Source organism: Bos mutus, chromosome 5, assembly GCF_027580195.1.
Source record: "Bos mutus isolate GX-2022 chromosome 5, NWIPB_WYAK_1.1, whole genome shotgun sequence".
NCBI lineage: Eukaryota > Metazoa > Chordata > Mammalia > Artiodactyla > Bovidae > Bos > Bos mutus.
Window position 1 is genome coordinate 30,003,254 of NC_091621.1, and position 18,813 is coordinate 30,022,066.

At 36.0% G+C, this 18,813-nt stretch overlaps 1 protein-coding gene across 1 annotated transcript in view; it reads right to left on the reverse strand.

Moving 5' to 3' along the window:
- Positions 1–18,813, reverse strand: part of CPNE8 (copine 8) — a 265,088-nt gene that overhangs the window by 84,469 nt on the left and 161,806 nt on the right. The window contains exon 12 of the mRNA XM_005887727.3: positions 4,416–4,491. Within this exon, the coding sequence (XP_005887789.1) occupies positions 4,416–4,491 (76 nt within the window). The remainder of the gene's footprint in view (positions 1–4,415; positions 4,492–18,813) is intronic.

Here is an 18,813-nt window from a genome sequence, read left to right on the forward strand (position 1 = left end):
AGGAACTAGGGGGAAAACAAGGAGTGTTAGTAAAACTGGACCTGTCCACGGTGGGTGGGAGTACTGAAGCAGGGGTCCGATCCTCACATCAAGGCAATTTTCCGAATCAGAGGAGAAACATTCAAGGCTGAGAGTGAAACAGCTGATTTGTGGCAGCCTAAATGGGATGAGAATCAGACAGTCCTTAACACAGCCATTCATACTCTGGACAGGGACGCTGGTCCCCTGGAAGGCACAGCAGCTGGGAGCTGGAGTTTAGGGATTGTGGAGCAATCCCAGTGGAAGGGCTGCTGTTGACTGTGGAGAGACTGTGAGGGGATGTGAGAGAGGAGATTGTGGTGGGAAATGCCAGTGGAGGAATGCCAGACAGCCATGGAAGCAGGGTGATACTGCTGAGTCACGTGTAGGGGATGCAGCCATCACCATAGCCTCTCTCTCCCCACACGCCAGCATCAGCAGCCGAATGATAGAGAGTGTGGCCCAAACACCTGATGCACTGACCTAGAGCATAGGACCCCACCCAGGGTGCTCTGTTAAGTGATTGATACGCAAACTACAGAGTAGGACCCCACCCAGGGTGCCCCTTTAAGTGCCTCATGTGCCGATCTACAGGGTAGGACCCCAGCCAGGGCAGTCTCTCTATACCTGATGCACCGAACAACAGAGAAGGACCCCAGCAAGGGAGCCCTTTAAGTGCCTGAATGGGCAGAGCTATGGATAAAGACTGGCCAAAGAGGCCTTCTAATCGCCAATTACAAGAGGCTCATAAAAAAAGACTCTGATAGGGCCATAACTTCTGTGGCAGACGCAGTCCATGTCCCTGCACAATTGGCACCACCAGGGTCCCCACAAGCCAAGCAGTGGTGCGATCTTCATGTTCAACTCTTACTGGGGCAGAGCTGCTACAGGCAAAAAAAAATCTTGTGTCTGTGCATGCAGGGTTGCTTCGACCATGTCCGATGCTTTGCAACCCTGTAGACTGTGTCCTGCCAGCCTTCTCCATCAGGGAGGTGGTTCTCCAGGCAAGAATACTGGAATTGTATTGGCCAATACTGGTTGCCATACCCTTCTAGAGCACTATATTTCCTACTGCCCTAGCCACCAACTCCCCTGAGTAACTGGTGCTGCCAGAACCCCTGAAACCCAAGCAGCTGCACCACCTCCACACCTGGCTCTCACAGGGGCAAACCCAAGCCCTCCAGGGCAGCCTCAGGAGCAAATTCCAGTAAATCACCTACATGTAGAGGTGGAAATAAAACCACAAATGAAACCCAGGGGCAGTGCGGCTAAGGAAGAAGACTCAAAACCTTCCTACCAGCTGTACAAGCTACAGATTAAATCCACACGATCAACTAGGAATCAATAGTAGAATACCTGAAGCAGAAGAATAAATCAGTGAGCTGGAAGATAAAACGGTGGAAATAACTTCTGAAGAGCAGAATAAGGTAAAAAGAATGAAAAGAACTGAGTCTCAGAGACCTCTGGGACAATATCAAATGCACCAACATTCAAATTATAGGGGTCAGCATCATCAGAAGAAGAAGAGAAAAAGAAAGGGTATGATAAAATTTATATTTGAAAATTTCCCCAACATGGAAAAGGAAATAGTCAATCAAGTCCAAGAGGCACAATAAGTCCCATATAGGATAAACCTAAGGAGAAACATGCTAAGACACACAGTAATCAAAAAAACAAAGACTAAACACAAAGGAAGAATATTAAAAGCAGGAAGGGAGAAGCAACAAGTAACATACAAGGGAAACCCTATATGCTTAACAGCTGATCTTTTAGCAGAAACTCTGCAGCCCAGAAGGGAATGGCAGGATATATTTAAAGCACTGAAAGGGAAAAATCTACAGCCAAGATTACTATACCTGGAAAGGATCTTATTCAAAATTGATGGAGAAATCAAAAGCTTTTCAGACAAGCAAAAGTTAAGAGAATTCAGTACCACCAAACCAGCTTTACAACAAATGTTAAAGGGAATTATATAGTCAAGAAATACAAGAGAAAGAAAAAGATCTCTACAATCAACCCCAAGCAATTAAGAAAATGGCAATACGAACATACATACCAATAATTACTTTAAATGTAAATGGATTAAATGTTCTAACCAAAAGACACAGACTGGCTGAATGGATACAAAAACAAGACCCATATATATGCTGTCTACAAGAAACCTACTTCAGACCTAAGATGCTCAACATTGCTCATTATTAGAGAAAACCAAATCAAAACTACAATGAGATATCACCTCACATTGGTCAGAATGGCCATAATCAAAAAGTCTTCAAACAACAAATGCTGGAGAGGGTGTGGAGAAAAGGGAATGCTCTTATGGGCATGTAAATTGATACAACCACTGTGGAATATAGTATGGAAATTCCTTAAAAAACTAGAAATAAAACCACCATCAGTTCAGTTCAGTCTCTCAGTCGTGTCTGACTCTTTGTGATCCCATGAATTGCAGCACGCCAGGCCCCCCTGTCCATCACCAACTCCCGGAGTTCACTCAAACTCATGTCCATAGAGTCGGTGATGCCATCCAGCCATCTCACCCTCTGTCATCCCCTTCTCCTGCCCTCAATCCCCGTCCGGCATCAGAGTCTTTTCCAGTGATTCAACTCTTTGCATGAGGTGGCCAAAGTATTGGAGTTTCAGCTTCAGCATCAGTCCCTCTAAAGAACACCCAGGACTGATCTCCTTTAGAATGGACTGGTTGGCTCTCCTTGCAGTCCAAGGGACTCTCAAGAGTCTTCTCCAACACCACAGTTCAAAAGCATCAATTCTTCAGCACTCAGTTTTCTTCACAGTCCAAATCTCACATCCATACAGGATCACTGGAAAAACCATAGCCTTGACTAGATGAACCTTTGTTGGCAAAGTAATGTCTCTGCTTTTGAATATGCTATCTAAGTTGGTCATAACTTTCCTTCCAAGGAGTAAGAGTCTTTTAATTTCATGGCTGCAGTCACCATCTGCAGTGATTTTGGAGCCTGGAAAAATAAAGTCAGCCACTGTTTCCACTGTTTCACCATCTATTTCCCAGGAAGTGATGGCACCAGATGCCATGATCTTCGTTTTCTGAATGTTGAGCTTTAAGCCAACTTTTTCACTCTCCTCTTTCATTTTCATCAAGAGGCTTTTTAGTTCCTCTTCACTTTCTGCCATAAGGGTGGTATCGTCTGCATATCTGAGGTTATTGATATTTCTCCCAGCAATCTTGATTCCAGCTTGTGCTTCTTTCAGCCCAGAGTTTCTCATGATGTACTCTACGTAGAAGTTAAATAAGCAGGGGGACAGTATACAGCCTTGATGTACTCCTTTTTCTATTTGGAACCAGTCTGTTGTTCCATGTCCAGTTCTAATTGTTGCTTCCTGACCTGCATATAGATTTCTCAAGAGACAGGTCAGATGGTCTGGTATTCCCATCTCCCAGCAATCCCACTCCTAGGCATATACTCTGAGGAAACCAAAATTGAAGAAGACACATGTATCCCATTGTTCATTGCAGCACTATTTACAATAGCTAGAACATGGAAGCAATCTAGATATCCATTGACAGACGAATGGATAAAGAAGTTGTGGTACATATACACAACGGAATATTACCCAACCATAAAAAGGAACCCATTTGAGTCAGTTCTAATGAGGTGGATGAACCTAGAACCTATTATACAGAGTGAAGTAAGTCAGAAATAGAAAGATAAATATTGTAGTCTAATGCATATATATGGAATCTAGAAAGATCATACTGAAGAATTTATTTACAGGGCAACAATGGAGAAAGAGACATAGAGAATAGACTTATGGACATGGGGAGAGGGGAGGAGAGGGTGAGATGTATGGAAAGAGTAACATGGAAACATATTACCATATGTAAAATAGATAGCCAATGGGAATTTGCTGTATAGCTCAGGAAACTCAAACAGGGGCTCTGTATCAACCTAGAGGGGTAGGATGGGGAGGGAGATGGGAGGGAGGTTCAAAAGGGAGGGGTTATATGTATACCTATCACTGATTCATGTTGAGGTTTGGCAGAAAACAATAAAGTTCTGTAAAGCAATTATCCTTCAATAAAAAATGAATTAATTAAAAAAAAGGATTGAGGAGAATGTTAGTAGGAAGGCAAAACATAAAGGCTGAAGCTCAAGGAAAAGTAAACATATCCATATTGGATGTTTTTTAAATAAGAAAATGTTTCATAGGCAAGAATTTTAAATCAACAAAGTAGATTCAAATGACCATGTGATTTGAAGAGAAATATTATTTAATCTCAAAAACCAATCTTCTCAATAAGTTTAAAGATTCTTATTTATATTGGTAACTTTTGGCAATTATCTTTTGTAAAAATCCATATTTTAAAAGCATAATTGTACTTATTCCAGAAAAATATAAAGTAAAATTCCTCTTACCTCATATACATTGAACTGTGATTGCCCTCTAGAAAGTTCCCTGTAGCTTGTTGTAAATTCTCCAATGAAATCATGACTATAATTAAGGAGAAAATACATATAGTATTAGCTTTCAGACATTTGTTAATTTTATATTAAAACTTTAAATATATATTCTTATCATGAAAAAATTCTTGATATTACTATGAAAATAATACTAATATGATAATTTAAAACACATTGATACTTTGTTATGTATATCCCAAATTAAATTTTGTTAGTATTCAAAAATATTTCATTTATCACACCAATGTTAGTATTTCAAATAGGTTTATTAGTGTCAATAACTCATATTTCAAAAGCATTTTGTCTATGCTATCCTAATGATTAACCATTAACTAGGATGAAATTTTAAGACACACAAAATTTATTACCATACATATCAATAATCATGAATATACAAAATCTTCAAACCTTCCAATCACCAGTATGTAATAGATCACTATTTTTAAAAGGGAATCCCACGTTGACATGGAATGTCAGGTAGTTAGAATAGGAAAAATGAGTCCAGAATGGCGGTGGCTAAAAGACAAGGAAGGGTAAAGCCTGCGAAAATAGAACAAAGGAAGGTCTGAGGACCGGAGTGAGGAGCTCAGGTAAAACAAACAGGATTCCTGGCTAGCCCAATTTACATAGGGCAGGCCCAGACGGAGGAGAAAAGCCATATAAAAAGAGGAGCCAAAATTGGGCTGGGCGCCTCTTTTCTCTTCGTGTCTTTTGGGTTGGCATGTCCTCACACCTTGAGGATGTATTTTCCTTTACTTTCTAAGTAAAACTGAGCAGTAACACTGGTCCATCTGAGGGCTGTAACACTGGTCCATCACTTCAGATTTTTGTTGTGACGAGACAGACCTGAGGAAATTACACACTCCCCTGACAGAAAATAGTCACTAAGCTTTATACTAATAATTTTAAAGTACATTGATAATACCAAACATGGTTAATCTGAACTTTACCATAAAGCAATCATCACTGCTTTCTCAGAAAGTAGAACTTTTACAAGTGCCTTCTCAATTTAGACATGGAAGGGTAAAGATTGAGAAAGCATATGTTTGTTTTCACTATAAAATACTTAACAATGTAATTACTGAGCTTGATTTATGCAACTGTAAAAGAAGTGTTATGCATTCGGCAGATTAGAGTGGATGTGTAAGGTTGCAAAGAGTCAAACACAACTGAGCAGCTAACACACACACACTAATTTTATGGGCAAAACTAGGTTGAACACACACAGAACACACAGTGAGACATAAACATAAAATGCTGGTATTTGGTGCAATGCTGAAGTGTAATAGATTAGGGGAGGAAGATAAAAGAGTGTAGGAGCTGAATTAGTATAACAAAAAGGGATATTGCTGTTATTTGTGTTAGAATTTAAGCTCGGCCCATTTGCTTGCAAATATGAGGTGTTACCACAAAAACAGATATTTCCCCCAAAATCCAGGCAGGTTTTTGCTTAACTCTGCGTCATTAAAATCCATAGATCTGATAACCAGTAACAAGCAATAAGCAAATTGTTGCTAGCCAACCACAACTGATTTCTAAAGTTGGGATTTCAAAGAAAAAAAAACTAGTGGTCATTAAGTAGTGTTTTTGCAATAAATTTTTAAAAATTAGGATGTAAGATACAACTCATCTAGATATCTGGTTTCCCAGTTCTCCCATATTTTAAACATCTTGTACATTTATGACAATAATCTATATAGGGCATTTCTCTTTATCCCAGTATCACCGTGACCTCTTCTACAGTTGTTTTAAAAGCAGATGTACACACATGAAATTAGTAAATGAAAAGAGGATTGAAGACCATACTTAAAATACATTTGTATTTGTGAATCCAAAACCCTCAGCATTTGCTCTTTCAATTTATATGGGGAAAATTACAAAACAGTAATTTCATGCTACATATTTCTTATAAATAAAATAAATCTCTTTGACTTTCAGAAGTGCAAGCTTATAACCATGATATCTTTATAGAAATCTCTGAGACTCTGCTTAGAATCTATTCTCTTCATTGCTGTGTGTGTTTTGATATCTTAAGTAATGGTCACCAAGAAAAGGTTCTATTAAAGCACTTCAAACGCAATATTTTATATTGGTTAAGTGTGGACAAGCTTCGTATACCAGAGCTCACCACACTAGTCATAAACACAAGGCAGTGAGTGGCGACAGCAATATAACAGCCAAGCCTAGACATAAGGTTCTTTGTCTCAAAAATACATCTCAAGAATCTAGGTGCATAAGTGAATAATTCTCGGGTCAGTTTTGTTACAGATCTCTTGAAATGAATGAGAATATTTAGTTTCCTTTGTGAACTTCTGTAATCCAAATACTGTATATTAAATCATAAATAAGTACTTTAAAGAAAGTATTGAAGGTGCTCTTCACTGATTTATTCTTATCTTTTCCCCTATCATTAATTATTACTGGATTTTACTAAGATTAAAAGAAAGAAAAGTAATTTATTTTAATATTTTATCTGTTCATAGTTGTCAATACAAAAATATTGAAATAATTCTCACTACACAGAGGAATATGATGAAAAGTACTCTGATAATATGTTACAATCAACAGTTTTCCTGAGATTCAATAATACTGCTTTGATATTTCTTGTTAGTTTAGTTCTAACTAAAATAATTATTCTGTGTTATAAGTCTCAAAGCTCTCTGCATTTACAAAATAAAGTTTACTCCACGGTGGTTGATCTGATTTGTGTCCATTTACATTTCTAATTTTTTCAAAATTTTTTATAATTGAAATATATTATTTAAAATCTGAAGAAATAAACAGATATTGAGAACAAATTGATTAATATTATAGGTAGTACGTCAACTCTCAAAATGTCTAGAGTAAACTGACTGATTTTTGAATAAAATTTGAATATTATAAGTATTTCTATACTCTATTAATAGTGGAAAAGGAGTATTTTGCATATTTATATTTACATCTGAAATCTGTAAGACAGTCCCTACTTAACAAAGTGTCCATCTTTCCCATTTTTGACATCTTCTTTTACTTACCTTTTACACTACTGCTTAAGTATTATCTCCTCTAAGAAATCTCTCCTCCTTTATGTGCTTTCTCTTTTTTTTTTTTAATTTTATTTTATTTTTAAACTTTACATAATTGTATTAGTTTTGCCAAATATCAAAATGAATCTGCCACACACTTCCTATATTGTATAATAGCTGTTGTTTAAAAATCTCCCCTTCTAGTTTTTATAACATACTCAAAGTTATGAAAGCTGAGTGACTTTCCCTGGTGGTCTTGAAGCTAAGACTTTCTGTTCCCAGTGTAGGAGGCCCTGGTTCGATCCCTGGTTGGGGAACTAGAACATACATGCCACAAAGAGTCCAGTGTCACAACTAAAGATCCAACAAGTTGCAACTAAGAAAAAGATCCTAAATGCCACAATGAAGATCAAAGATCACAAAACAGACAAATAAATTAAAAGAAAAGGAAAGATGTTAATTTCATCTCCATATTCTCAGATCTACTTCAGTGCCTGGTAACCCATAGGCATTATTGAATGTTGCAAATATATTCAAGGCAATGTCACAATCATGCTGTAATCTTACCTTACCAGTAATATTAACAGTTTTGCTTCACGTGAATTATCATTAGTACAAAAGAATGGGACAAATGTTGAGCATATTAGCCACTCCTACTCTATTCCTTTGAAACAACTCTCTCTGAGGGTAACTGATAACTGTTATTTTCCCATAAAAATGCACCCACATTATCACACAAAAGATATAAAAAAAGAGACAGAATATTGCCTTTTCTAGGCATTTCCAATGGTTTTCCTGAAGGAAATCCTACTTTAGGCACAATGGATGATGCCTATTTTCCTTGCAATCATTAAATTAATATTCCATATATGTAGAAACAGCAAATACATACTGAATCTATCTTACCCTTTTCTATCATCATGTTGTCTTGAGTAAGTCACTTTGGGATCTTTATGTATTCATCTAAAAATTGGAGGCAATGACTATTTACTGTTTTGAAAATAAATCTAGATAATTCATTTGATTTTTTTTTCTGTGAAAGGCACATAATTCCTTATACAAGTCATTATTAAAATACATTTTTTTCTGATTTTTAAGTAATATGACTCTAGATACCTATATGTGTCTTAAAGAAGCTTTAATCAAAATAATATCTGAAGAGGTAACAGGCTTATGAATTGATATTTGGAAGTCAGAATTATAAGATCTCTATTCATATCTTTTTATTGAAGTACACATTTTTAAGAGTGTTTTTTTTTTTTAATTTCCTCAGGAAATATTTATTAAGCATCTACTACGTATCTACCATGTATTAGATGTTGAGATGTATTAGATGAAAAGATGAAGCATAAGACAGATCCAGACTGACAACATGTTTGCTATCTAAATGGGGGATAAGTTTCCTTCTTTTTTCTTTTTTACTGTTCCTTGTTAATTAAGCAAAAGTGTACCACAATTTCTCAATAGCTATATTTAAGAATAATTTATATTATTTTTACTGTAGGAGAAGAGCAGCAGTGGGTTTTTTTTTCCCCAGAGGTGACTGAAGTCAAGACATTAATTCCATAATTGTAGGTAAAATGTATCATGAGAATTTTGATTTCCCATGATCATCACAAAAGTCCAGCTAACAACGTACCAGTTGTCCTTGATTTTGCTTTTATTTCTTTACTTTTCTTTCCAGACAAAACTTTGACTTTAACATAACTTTTCAGCATTTAGGAACATTTTTATCCATGCCATAACACTACCCTCCTTTATTCTTAAAATTTCAATAAAATCAAGTCTTTTTTATCCTTTTAATTTCCTTAAGTCCTGAAAAAAAGTTAGTTTCCTTTAAAAAGTTCAGAAATATGCTTTTAAATATTATTCAATTATGAGTTGGTCTAAATTTAAATTTAAAGAACTATCTTGGTTCTTCCTCAGTAAACAGAGATTGTAAGCACATTCTGAAAAACTAATTGTTTTTCCTGGTTTGCTTTTACTGGTAGAAATGATCACATATAACATATAAATGAAAGTGTTTAATGTAGAAGTTATTTATCTCTATTTTTACTGAAATTTTAAGTAATTTCAAAAAGTTTACATTTTCTTTACCCCTCTGTAGATTACAGCTACATTTCTGAGCCTCCAAGAAAGAAAGTGGTATAATTACTCTCAAATGTTAACAATTTATAGGAGAAATAGGCTAATTTTATCAGTCTGATTCACACCTGTTCCTTGATCCATTTCTAATACAGACAGAATTTTTAAAAGATATAAATACTATATATATAATAAGCTAAAAAAAGTGTTTAGTCAGTAGAAAACTATAAATTATTGATACAGTTTTTAATAAATATGTATATATAATTCAGATAATTCAAATCTGAAAGTAGTCATCCAAATTGCCTAGAATATTTATCTCAAATAAAACCAAGCAATTTAAAAAATTTACTTTTATTTTGTGCTGTTTAGGTCAGGCATTGTCAGCAAAAAAAATGTACATGTTATAAATTTAGAAAATTATCATCCCACTTTGATGAAATTTCACAAACTGACAGTTTACTGTAATCCTTAACACAGATCTCATATGGCAGCTCAGAACTTGCATATTTGAAAGAGTTTCAGCTTCAGAAAGTCTTGTGCTTATTTTTATATCTATATTACTTTCCTACACTACTTATGGAGAAACAAACTAGGTATTTTAGGAGACTTTAATAATTCTTTATATGTTCAGAGCAGTGTCATTTTATGATAATGGTTTTAACAGCCTAAATATCTTCAAAATATTCAAATATGGAAATGACATATCTCACAAAAATTCTTTGGCTAGATGCTTGAATAAGTTAATATATTTTTAACAATATAAGACTCCAGAAGACTATGAAGCAAAATATCAGAATATCTGAGTTTTCAAGAAACACAGATCTAAGATATTAAGCAACATAAAAAGTATCAAGTGTACTTATGCTTACATATATTATCCATTTATAGAAGTCCTTCTTCTTTAGCGATAAGCACAGTAGGAACCTTGTCCTTGGAACCTATCCTAAAAATCTGTGAATTTCTTAGTGGAAAGCAAAGAACTATCCATGGAACTAAAAAAGAATAGTGTTTGCCTATCGATTTTACCTTTGAATTCTACTGACTCTAGGCAAATCATTAAGCTTTCTAGTAAAATTTTTTCACCACTCAAAATCATAAAATATATTTTCTCATCCACATTAACGGAGAAGGCAATGACAACCCACTCCAGTACTCTCGCCTGGGAAATCCCACGGACGGAGGAGCCTGGTGGGCTACAGTCCATGGGGTCACGAGGAGTCAGACACGACTGAGCGACTGCACTTTCACTTTTCACTTTCATGCACTGCAGAAGGAAACGGCAACCCACTCCTGTATTCTTGCCTGGAGAATCCCAGGGAGGGAGGAGCCTGGTGGGCTGTCACCTATGGGGTCACACAGAGTCCGATATGACTGATGCTACTTAGCAGCAGCAGCAGCAGCAGCAGCATCCACATTAAAAAAAGTTGAATTGATTAACGTGAGTTGTTTTGAACAGAACACCAGAAATATATTTTGGGTTCTTGGAAGAATGGTATTATCTTAAAAAATAGCCATATGTGTACAGTTTCAATATATTAATTTGAGGTTAAATATAAATTTATAATACCTATAATCCATTTGCTTGTTTAAACTGTGCTGAAATATATACAAATATACTAGCATGTAATCTAAAGTGGTAATACATATATGGCCAACTCTTTCTACGTATTAAATATCTTATTCTATATAGTTAGTAAAACAATTGAGATGGCTAGGTACAATTGCTTGGAATTTCAAAATTTAAAACTCTTATACTTGAATAATAATGAACTGGGATTATCAAACTATTCTGTCAGAGAAATTTATACAACAAAAAGACCACACCACAACATTCTTTCTTTCCCATTCTTAGTCCGTCTCTATTTTCTTTCTCTCTCTTTCTGACTAACCAATTGCAATGGAATATTAAAATTATTACAAAATAAATGTACTTGGCAAATCTATAGAGTGAACTTCTCACTGGCTGAATTTTAATAAACTGTTTTTACAAGACTTACTTACTGCTGTTTAATTTCATGTGTATTTGGAACACTAATTGATGATTGACAAGCACAGAGCTACACAACACATGTTGTTAACACATAATCTCAAATTATTTTGGTGTTTAGAATCACAGAGAAAATAGTAGGTAACCATTACATACCAATAATCATCATATTGTATAAAGGACCAGCATCATTATTAACAAAAAGTCTTCATCACGTACAACTAGAAGTTTCATTTAACTGAAAGTTCTTTATAGCCAAAAAGGAACTGGCTTTAAATTTTCTCCCAAAGCATTCATGAAGCAATCACATATATTTACATTGCTTCAAACAAATTTTTAAAGTATAAGGTTCTCCAATTTATACCTTTAATTTATATTTCAACATCTCTCCAATTCCCTAGTCTCATATTTCTAATAGCCTGTTGCATGTCTCCACTGTGGATTATAATTTTGAAAAGAGGAAGTGGGGGTTGGAAAGAGAAAAGGAAATACATTGAATGCCAAAATCTGTGTATTAAGCAATACATTTTTGAGAGAGATAAAGAGAAGCAGGATAAAACGTAGTTACTGTAGTAGTAGTGAGGGTCACTCAGTTGTGTCTGACTCTTTGCGACCCTATGGACTATACAGTTCATGGAATTCTCCAGGCCAGAATACTAGAGTCCCTTCTGTAGATCTTCCCAACCCAGGGATCAAACCTAAGTCTCCCTCATTGCACGTGGATTCTTTACCAGCTGAGCTACAAGGGAAGCCCAAGAATACTGGAGTGGGTATCCTATCCCTTCTTCAGTGGATCTTCCTGACCCAGGAATTGAACCAGGGTCTCCTGCATTGCAGGCAGATTCTTTACTAACTGAGCTATCAGGGAAGCCTAAGTATTTATTTTTGGAATACAGAATTCCATCTTTTGGATCTTCCCAAGCTCATCTGAAGCAACCAGATTTTTCTGGACTTAACTGAGAGAGAATAATAGATTGTAACTCAGTAAAAAGACACCACATTTTCTAATAACAGTTAATCATACTACTATTACTTAAATTTGCATCTATTGCCAAAGATCTTCTAGATAGAATTCTTTGTTACATACCCTCCACTGTGTATCTGTCCCAGAAGGAAAATCTCTGCTTACTGACTTAATCATCTGTCTCTTAACTCCACATATAAAGAAGTATGAACTGGTTTAGGAATTGAGCTATCCAGTCACTCTGTGGAAGTGGCGAGTTGGTATGCCAAACTGATTCATTTATAACGTTGATATTTTATTACATATGGCTGACATTTTTTCTTAAGACCAGGACCCAGTCCCCATCACCAGCAGTTAGCACCAATCCTGAGAACTTCCAGGCCAGACAACCACCAGTATTGGAACTCAACTACACCTGCCAGCAGGCCACTAGTCAAGACACAAAGCAGGGCCTGCAGGCAGCTAGGACAGGAGTCAGCCCTGCCCACCAACATGCTCCAGCAGTCGGCACTGACACAACAGAAAGGCCTGCTCACTGCTCACAGGGGGGATCTGCAAGAATGATATGGTGACCAGAGGGAGGTAGGCTACTGGGCTCCATAGGATGTCTCCAACATAAAGTCACTTCTAGACTGAGAAACATAACAAACCTACCTAAACATAAAAACAAGCACAGAGAATTAAACAAAATAAAGAGAAGAATCGGTTCCACATGAAGTAGTAAGACAAAACCTCAGGAAAAAAAAATGAACTGGAATACAGAACAGTACCAAGGAGAATTCAAGACTACCAATGATCATAAAAATGCTCAACAAATTCAGGAGAGGACGTACGAATGCCATGAGAAGTTTATAAAGACAGAGAAATATAAAGAAGAACCAAACAAATCTTAAGAATATAAAAACTGAAATTTAAAACTCACTAGAAGGACTTACTGGTAGATTAGATGATAAAGAGGAACAAATCAACAAATTAGAAGACTGGTAGTGAAAAACATCCATGATGAATAGAACAAAAGGAAAAAACGTTTTTTAAATAGAGGACATTTTAAAGAGACTACTGGAACAACACTGAGTGTACCAACACTTATACAAGAAGAAAAAAGGAGAGATAAACAGGCAGAGAAATTCACTGAAGAAATAAGCTCCAAACTTTCCCAACCTGGAAAAGGAAACATATATCCAGGACTAAAAGCACAGCCTCTGAAACAAGATGAACCCAAAGAGGTCCACAAGAAGATACACTGTAATTGACATGGTAGCTCAAGATGGCAGTGTACAAGGTCATGTGCTTATCCCTTCTCACAAAATATCAAAATCACAACTAATTGCTGAACAACCACTGACAAAATATGCTGGAACGTACCAAAAAAAAGAGATACGTACATCTAAGGACAAAGAGGAATTCACAATGAGATGGTAATAGGGGAGCAACTATGATAAAATCAACCATATCTGCCAAGTAGGCGATGGACAAACTGGAAAATAATTATACCACAGAAGTTATTCCATAAGAGTGAAAGTCTTAAGTCCCATGTCAGGTTATCCAGCATGGGGGCATGGCATGGGTGGAGGAGCCCCAGGAGAATCTAGCTTTGAAAGGCAGTGGGGTTTAATCACAGAAATTCCACAGGAATTGGTGCTTTCAAACTGTGTTGCTGGAGAAAACTTTGAGAGTCCCTTGGACAGCCAAGGAGATCAAACCTGTCAATTCTAAAAGAAATCAACCTTGAATATTCATTGGAAGGACTGAGGCTGTAGCTGAAACTCCAATACTTTGGCTACCTGATGCGAAGAGCTGACTCACTGGAAAAGACCCTGATGCTGGGAAAGATTGAGGGCAGGAGTAGAAGGGGGCAACAGAGGATGAAATGGTTGGATGGCATCATTGACTCAATGGATATGAGCTTGAACAAACTCTGGGAGGTAGTGAAGGACAGCAAAGCCTGGCATGCTGCAGTTCACGTGGTTGCAAAGGGCAGGACATGACAGCAACTGAACAGCAACTTCCCAGTACTGGATGGTCTCCTGTTGGTGGAAGGTGACTGTGCCCTCACTCCAGGGACAAAGAACGAATAGACGTACTTTGGGGGAGTATCCATTGGTGGGAGTCCTCTTGAAGGTCACAATCTCTTCCTCAAGACCTAGACCAAGTCATCAGCCTGTAGGCTCCAGCACTGAGATATCTCAGGCCAAACAACCAACAGGGTGGGAATGCAGCCCAACCCATCAGCAGAAAGCCTGCTTATGATTTTTCCTGATCATGTCCCTGACCACCAGAGGCAGAAGAATCAGCTTCCATCAGTGGGAAGGAACCAGTCCCTCCCACTAGGAAGCATTCCCAAGCCTCTTGCTCACCCTCATCCACCAGAAGGCAGACAGCATAAGGAAGAAAATCTACAATCCTGTAGCCTGTGGAAATGAGATAGCAGATGAATATGCCCTAGAGGAAGGAACAGAATAAAAATCTGAGGAAAAGCTAGATGAAAAGGAGATAGGCAATTAACTTGAAAAAGAATTCAGAGTAATGATAATAAAGATAATCCAAGATCTCAGAAAAAGAAGGAATGCACAGATTGAGAATATAGAAGAAATGATTAATAAAGATTTAGAAGAACTAAAAAGCAAGCAAATATAGATGAATAATACAATAACTGAAATGAAAAATACACTAGAAGGAGTCAATAGCAGAATGACTAAGTCAGAAGAATTGTTAAGTAAGCTGGAGGACAAAATGATGGAAATCACTGCTGCAGAAGAGAATAAAGAAAAAAAGAATGAAAAGAAATGAAGACAGTATATGAGATCTCTGGGACATTAAATGCACCCAACATTTGCATTATATGGGTCCCAGAAGGAGAAGAGGGAGAGAAAGGACCTGAGAAAATATTTGAAGAGATAATAGCTAAAACTTCTTTAATATGGAAAAAGAAACAGTCACCCAAGTCCAGGAAGAACAGAGGACTCAGGCAGGTTAAACCCAAAGAGTAACATGCAGAGACAAAGAGTAATCAAATTGACAAAAATTAAAAGGAAAGAAAAAAATTTTAAGAAACAAGGGAAAAGCAACAAATAACATACAAAAGAATTCAGGTAAGGTTATCAACTGATTTCTCAGCACAAAATCTGCAGACCTGAAAAGAGTGGCACGATATATTTAATGTGATGAAAGGCAAGAACCTACAACCAAAAGTACTCTACTCAGCACACTCTTATTCAGGTTCAATGGAGAAATCAACAGCTTGGCGAACAAGCAAAAGTGAAGAGAATTCATCACCACCAGACCAGCGTCACAACAAATGCTGAAGGAACTTCTTTAAATGTAAAATAAAAAGCTACTACCTGAAAAAAGTGAATTATGAATGAAAAATGATGTAAAAGTAAAGACACAGTAAAGGTAGAAAATCATCTGCACACAAAAAGGATATCAAAACCAGCAATTTTGAGGACAGCACAAATGGAAGATATTGGGAATACATTTGAAATTAAAAGAACAGAAATTTAAAACAATCTTGTTTGTATATTGACCTCTATAACAAAACCTCAGGGTAAGCACACATTGAAAACCTATAAGAGATACATACACAAAAAAGAAAAAGGAATCCAACCACAACACAAAAATTAGTCATCAAATCATAAGAGAAGTGAATAAAAGAAGAAGGGAAGAAGAAAGACTAAAAAAACAACAAAATGGCAATCAGAACATATATACAATAATAATCTTAAGTGAAGACAGATTAAATGCTTCAACCAAAAGACATAGACTGACTCAATGGATTAAAAAAAAAACCAAACACCTCACATATATATTGCCTACAGGAGAACCACTTCAGATACAGGGACACATACAGACTGAAAGTGGGAGGATGGAAAGGGAAATTTCATACAAACGGAAATCAAAAGAAGCCTAGAGTAGCAATACATATATTAGACAAAATAGACAAGGGACAAGGAAGGACATTGCATAATGATCAGTGAATCATCCAAGGAGATGTAACAATTTATAGGAGCACTCACATTAGGAGCACCTCAATATAATAAGGTAAACACTAAAAATCATAAAAGGAGAAATCTAAAGTAACTCAATAATAGTGTGGCAATTTAAACCTTCCTCACATGTATCAATAGACACATTGTCCAGACACAAAATCATAAAGGAAATGCAGGCCCTAAATGATACGTTAGATTAGATGGACTTAATTGATATTGATAGAGCATTTCATCTGAAAGCCGCAGAGTACTCATTCTTCTCAAGAAGAAGGGAACATTCTTCTGGAATGCACATGGAACATTCTCCAGGATTCAATACTGGGCCACAAAGCAAGCCTCAGTAAATTTAAGAAAACTGAAATCAAATTTTTTACCCTACCACAATGCTGAGATTAGAAATCAACTATAAGAAAAAAATCTGTAAGAAACTCAAACATACGGAAGCTAAAGCAATATGCTTGTAAAGAACCAATGGATCACTGAAGAAATCAAAGAGGAAATAAAACTATACACAGAGACAGGTGAAAATGACAGCATGACAACCCAAAACCTATGGAACACAGCAAAAGCAGTTCCAGGAGGAAAGTTTATATCAATATAATCTTATAACAAGAAACAAGAAAAATCACATATAACCTAACCTTACACCTAAAGTAACTAAAGAAAGAAGAACAAACAAAATAGAAAGCTATTAGGAGGAAATAAATCATAAAGATCAGAGAAGAAATAAATAAAATCGACATGAACAAAACAATAGAAAAGATAAATGAAAGTAAAAGCTGGTTCATTCAAAGCATAACAAAATTGACAAACCTTTGGCCAGGTTTATCAAGAAAAAAAGGGAGAATGTTCAAATCAATAAAATTAGAATCGAAAAAGGAGAAGTTACAGTGAGCACCACAGACAAGCAAAGGATCATAAAGAACTACTACAAGCAACTGTATGCCAATAAAATGGACAAACTTGAAGAAATGGACAAATTCTTAGAAGGGCATTATAAAAATCTCCCAAGACTAAACCAGGAAGACTTGGAAAATATAAAGAGGCCAACTACCAGTACTGAAATTGAAAGTGTGATTTAAAAAAGAGACAGGGACTTTGGGATGGACATATACACACTGCTGTATTTAAAATTGATAATCAAAAAGGACCTACTGTATAGCACATGGAACTCTGCTCAATGTTATGTAGTGGTCTGGATGGGAAAGGAGACTGGGGGAGAATGGATACACATGTACATGACTGCATGCATTCTGTGAGATCACTATCACTCTCATACAAAAAACAGATGGTGACACCACAAAAAGAAAATAACAGGCCAATATCCCCTTTGAATATACATAAAAGTACTCAACAAAATACTAGCAATTTGAACCTAATAATACTTTAAAAGGAGCATTCACCATAATTAAGTGGGATTTATCCCAGGGATGCAAGGATTTTTCATTTTCCACAAATCAATCAGTGTGATACACCACATTAAATAATTGAAGAATAAAAACCATATGATTATTTCAATACATGCAGAAAAAGGTTTTGACAAAATTCAACACACATTTATGATAAAAATGTGTACAGAATGTGAGCATAAGAGGGAATATAGCTCAATGTAATATAGGCCATATATGACAAATTTACAGCTAACATTATACTCTATGGTGAAAAGCTGAAAGCATTTCTTCTAAGATCAGGAACCATTTAGGATGACCACTTTTTTCACTTTTATTCAACATAATTTTGAAGTGTTAGCTATAAGGCAAGAAAAAAAAATCCAAATTGGAAAAGAAGAAGCAAATCTGTCATTGTTTGCAGAAGACATGATACTATACATACATACATAGAGAACCCTAAAGAAAACCAGAAATCTAACAGAATTCACCAATGAATGTGGTAAAGACGCAGGATACAAAGTTAATACAAAGAAATTTCTTGTGTTTCTACACAGTAATAATGAACCATCAGAAAGAGAAGTTAAAAAAAAAATACCATTGTGAAGTAAGTCAGACAAAATGGCCATTTACCATCACATCAAAAAGAAGGATACCTAGTTATAAACCTACCTAAAGAGACAAAAGACTTGTACAATGAAAACTGTAAGATGCTGATGAAAGAAACTGAAGATGACAGATAGATGTAAATAGAACATATATTATGTTTTTGGATTGGAAGAATCACCATTTTAAAAATGCCTTTACTACTCAAAAGACAATCTAAAGATTTGGTGCAATCCCTATCAAATTATCAACGACATTTTTAACAGAACTAGAACAAAAAAATGTTAAAATTTGCATGGATACACAAAAGATTCTGGATAGCAAAA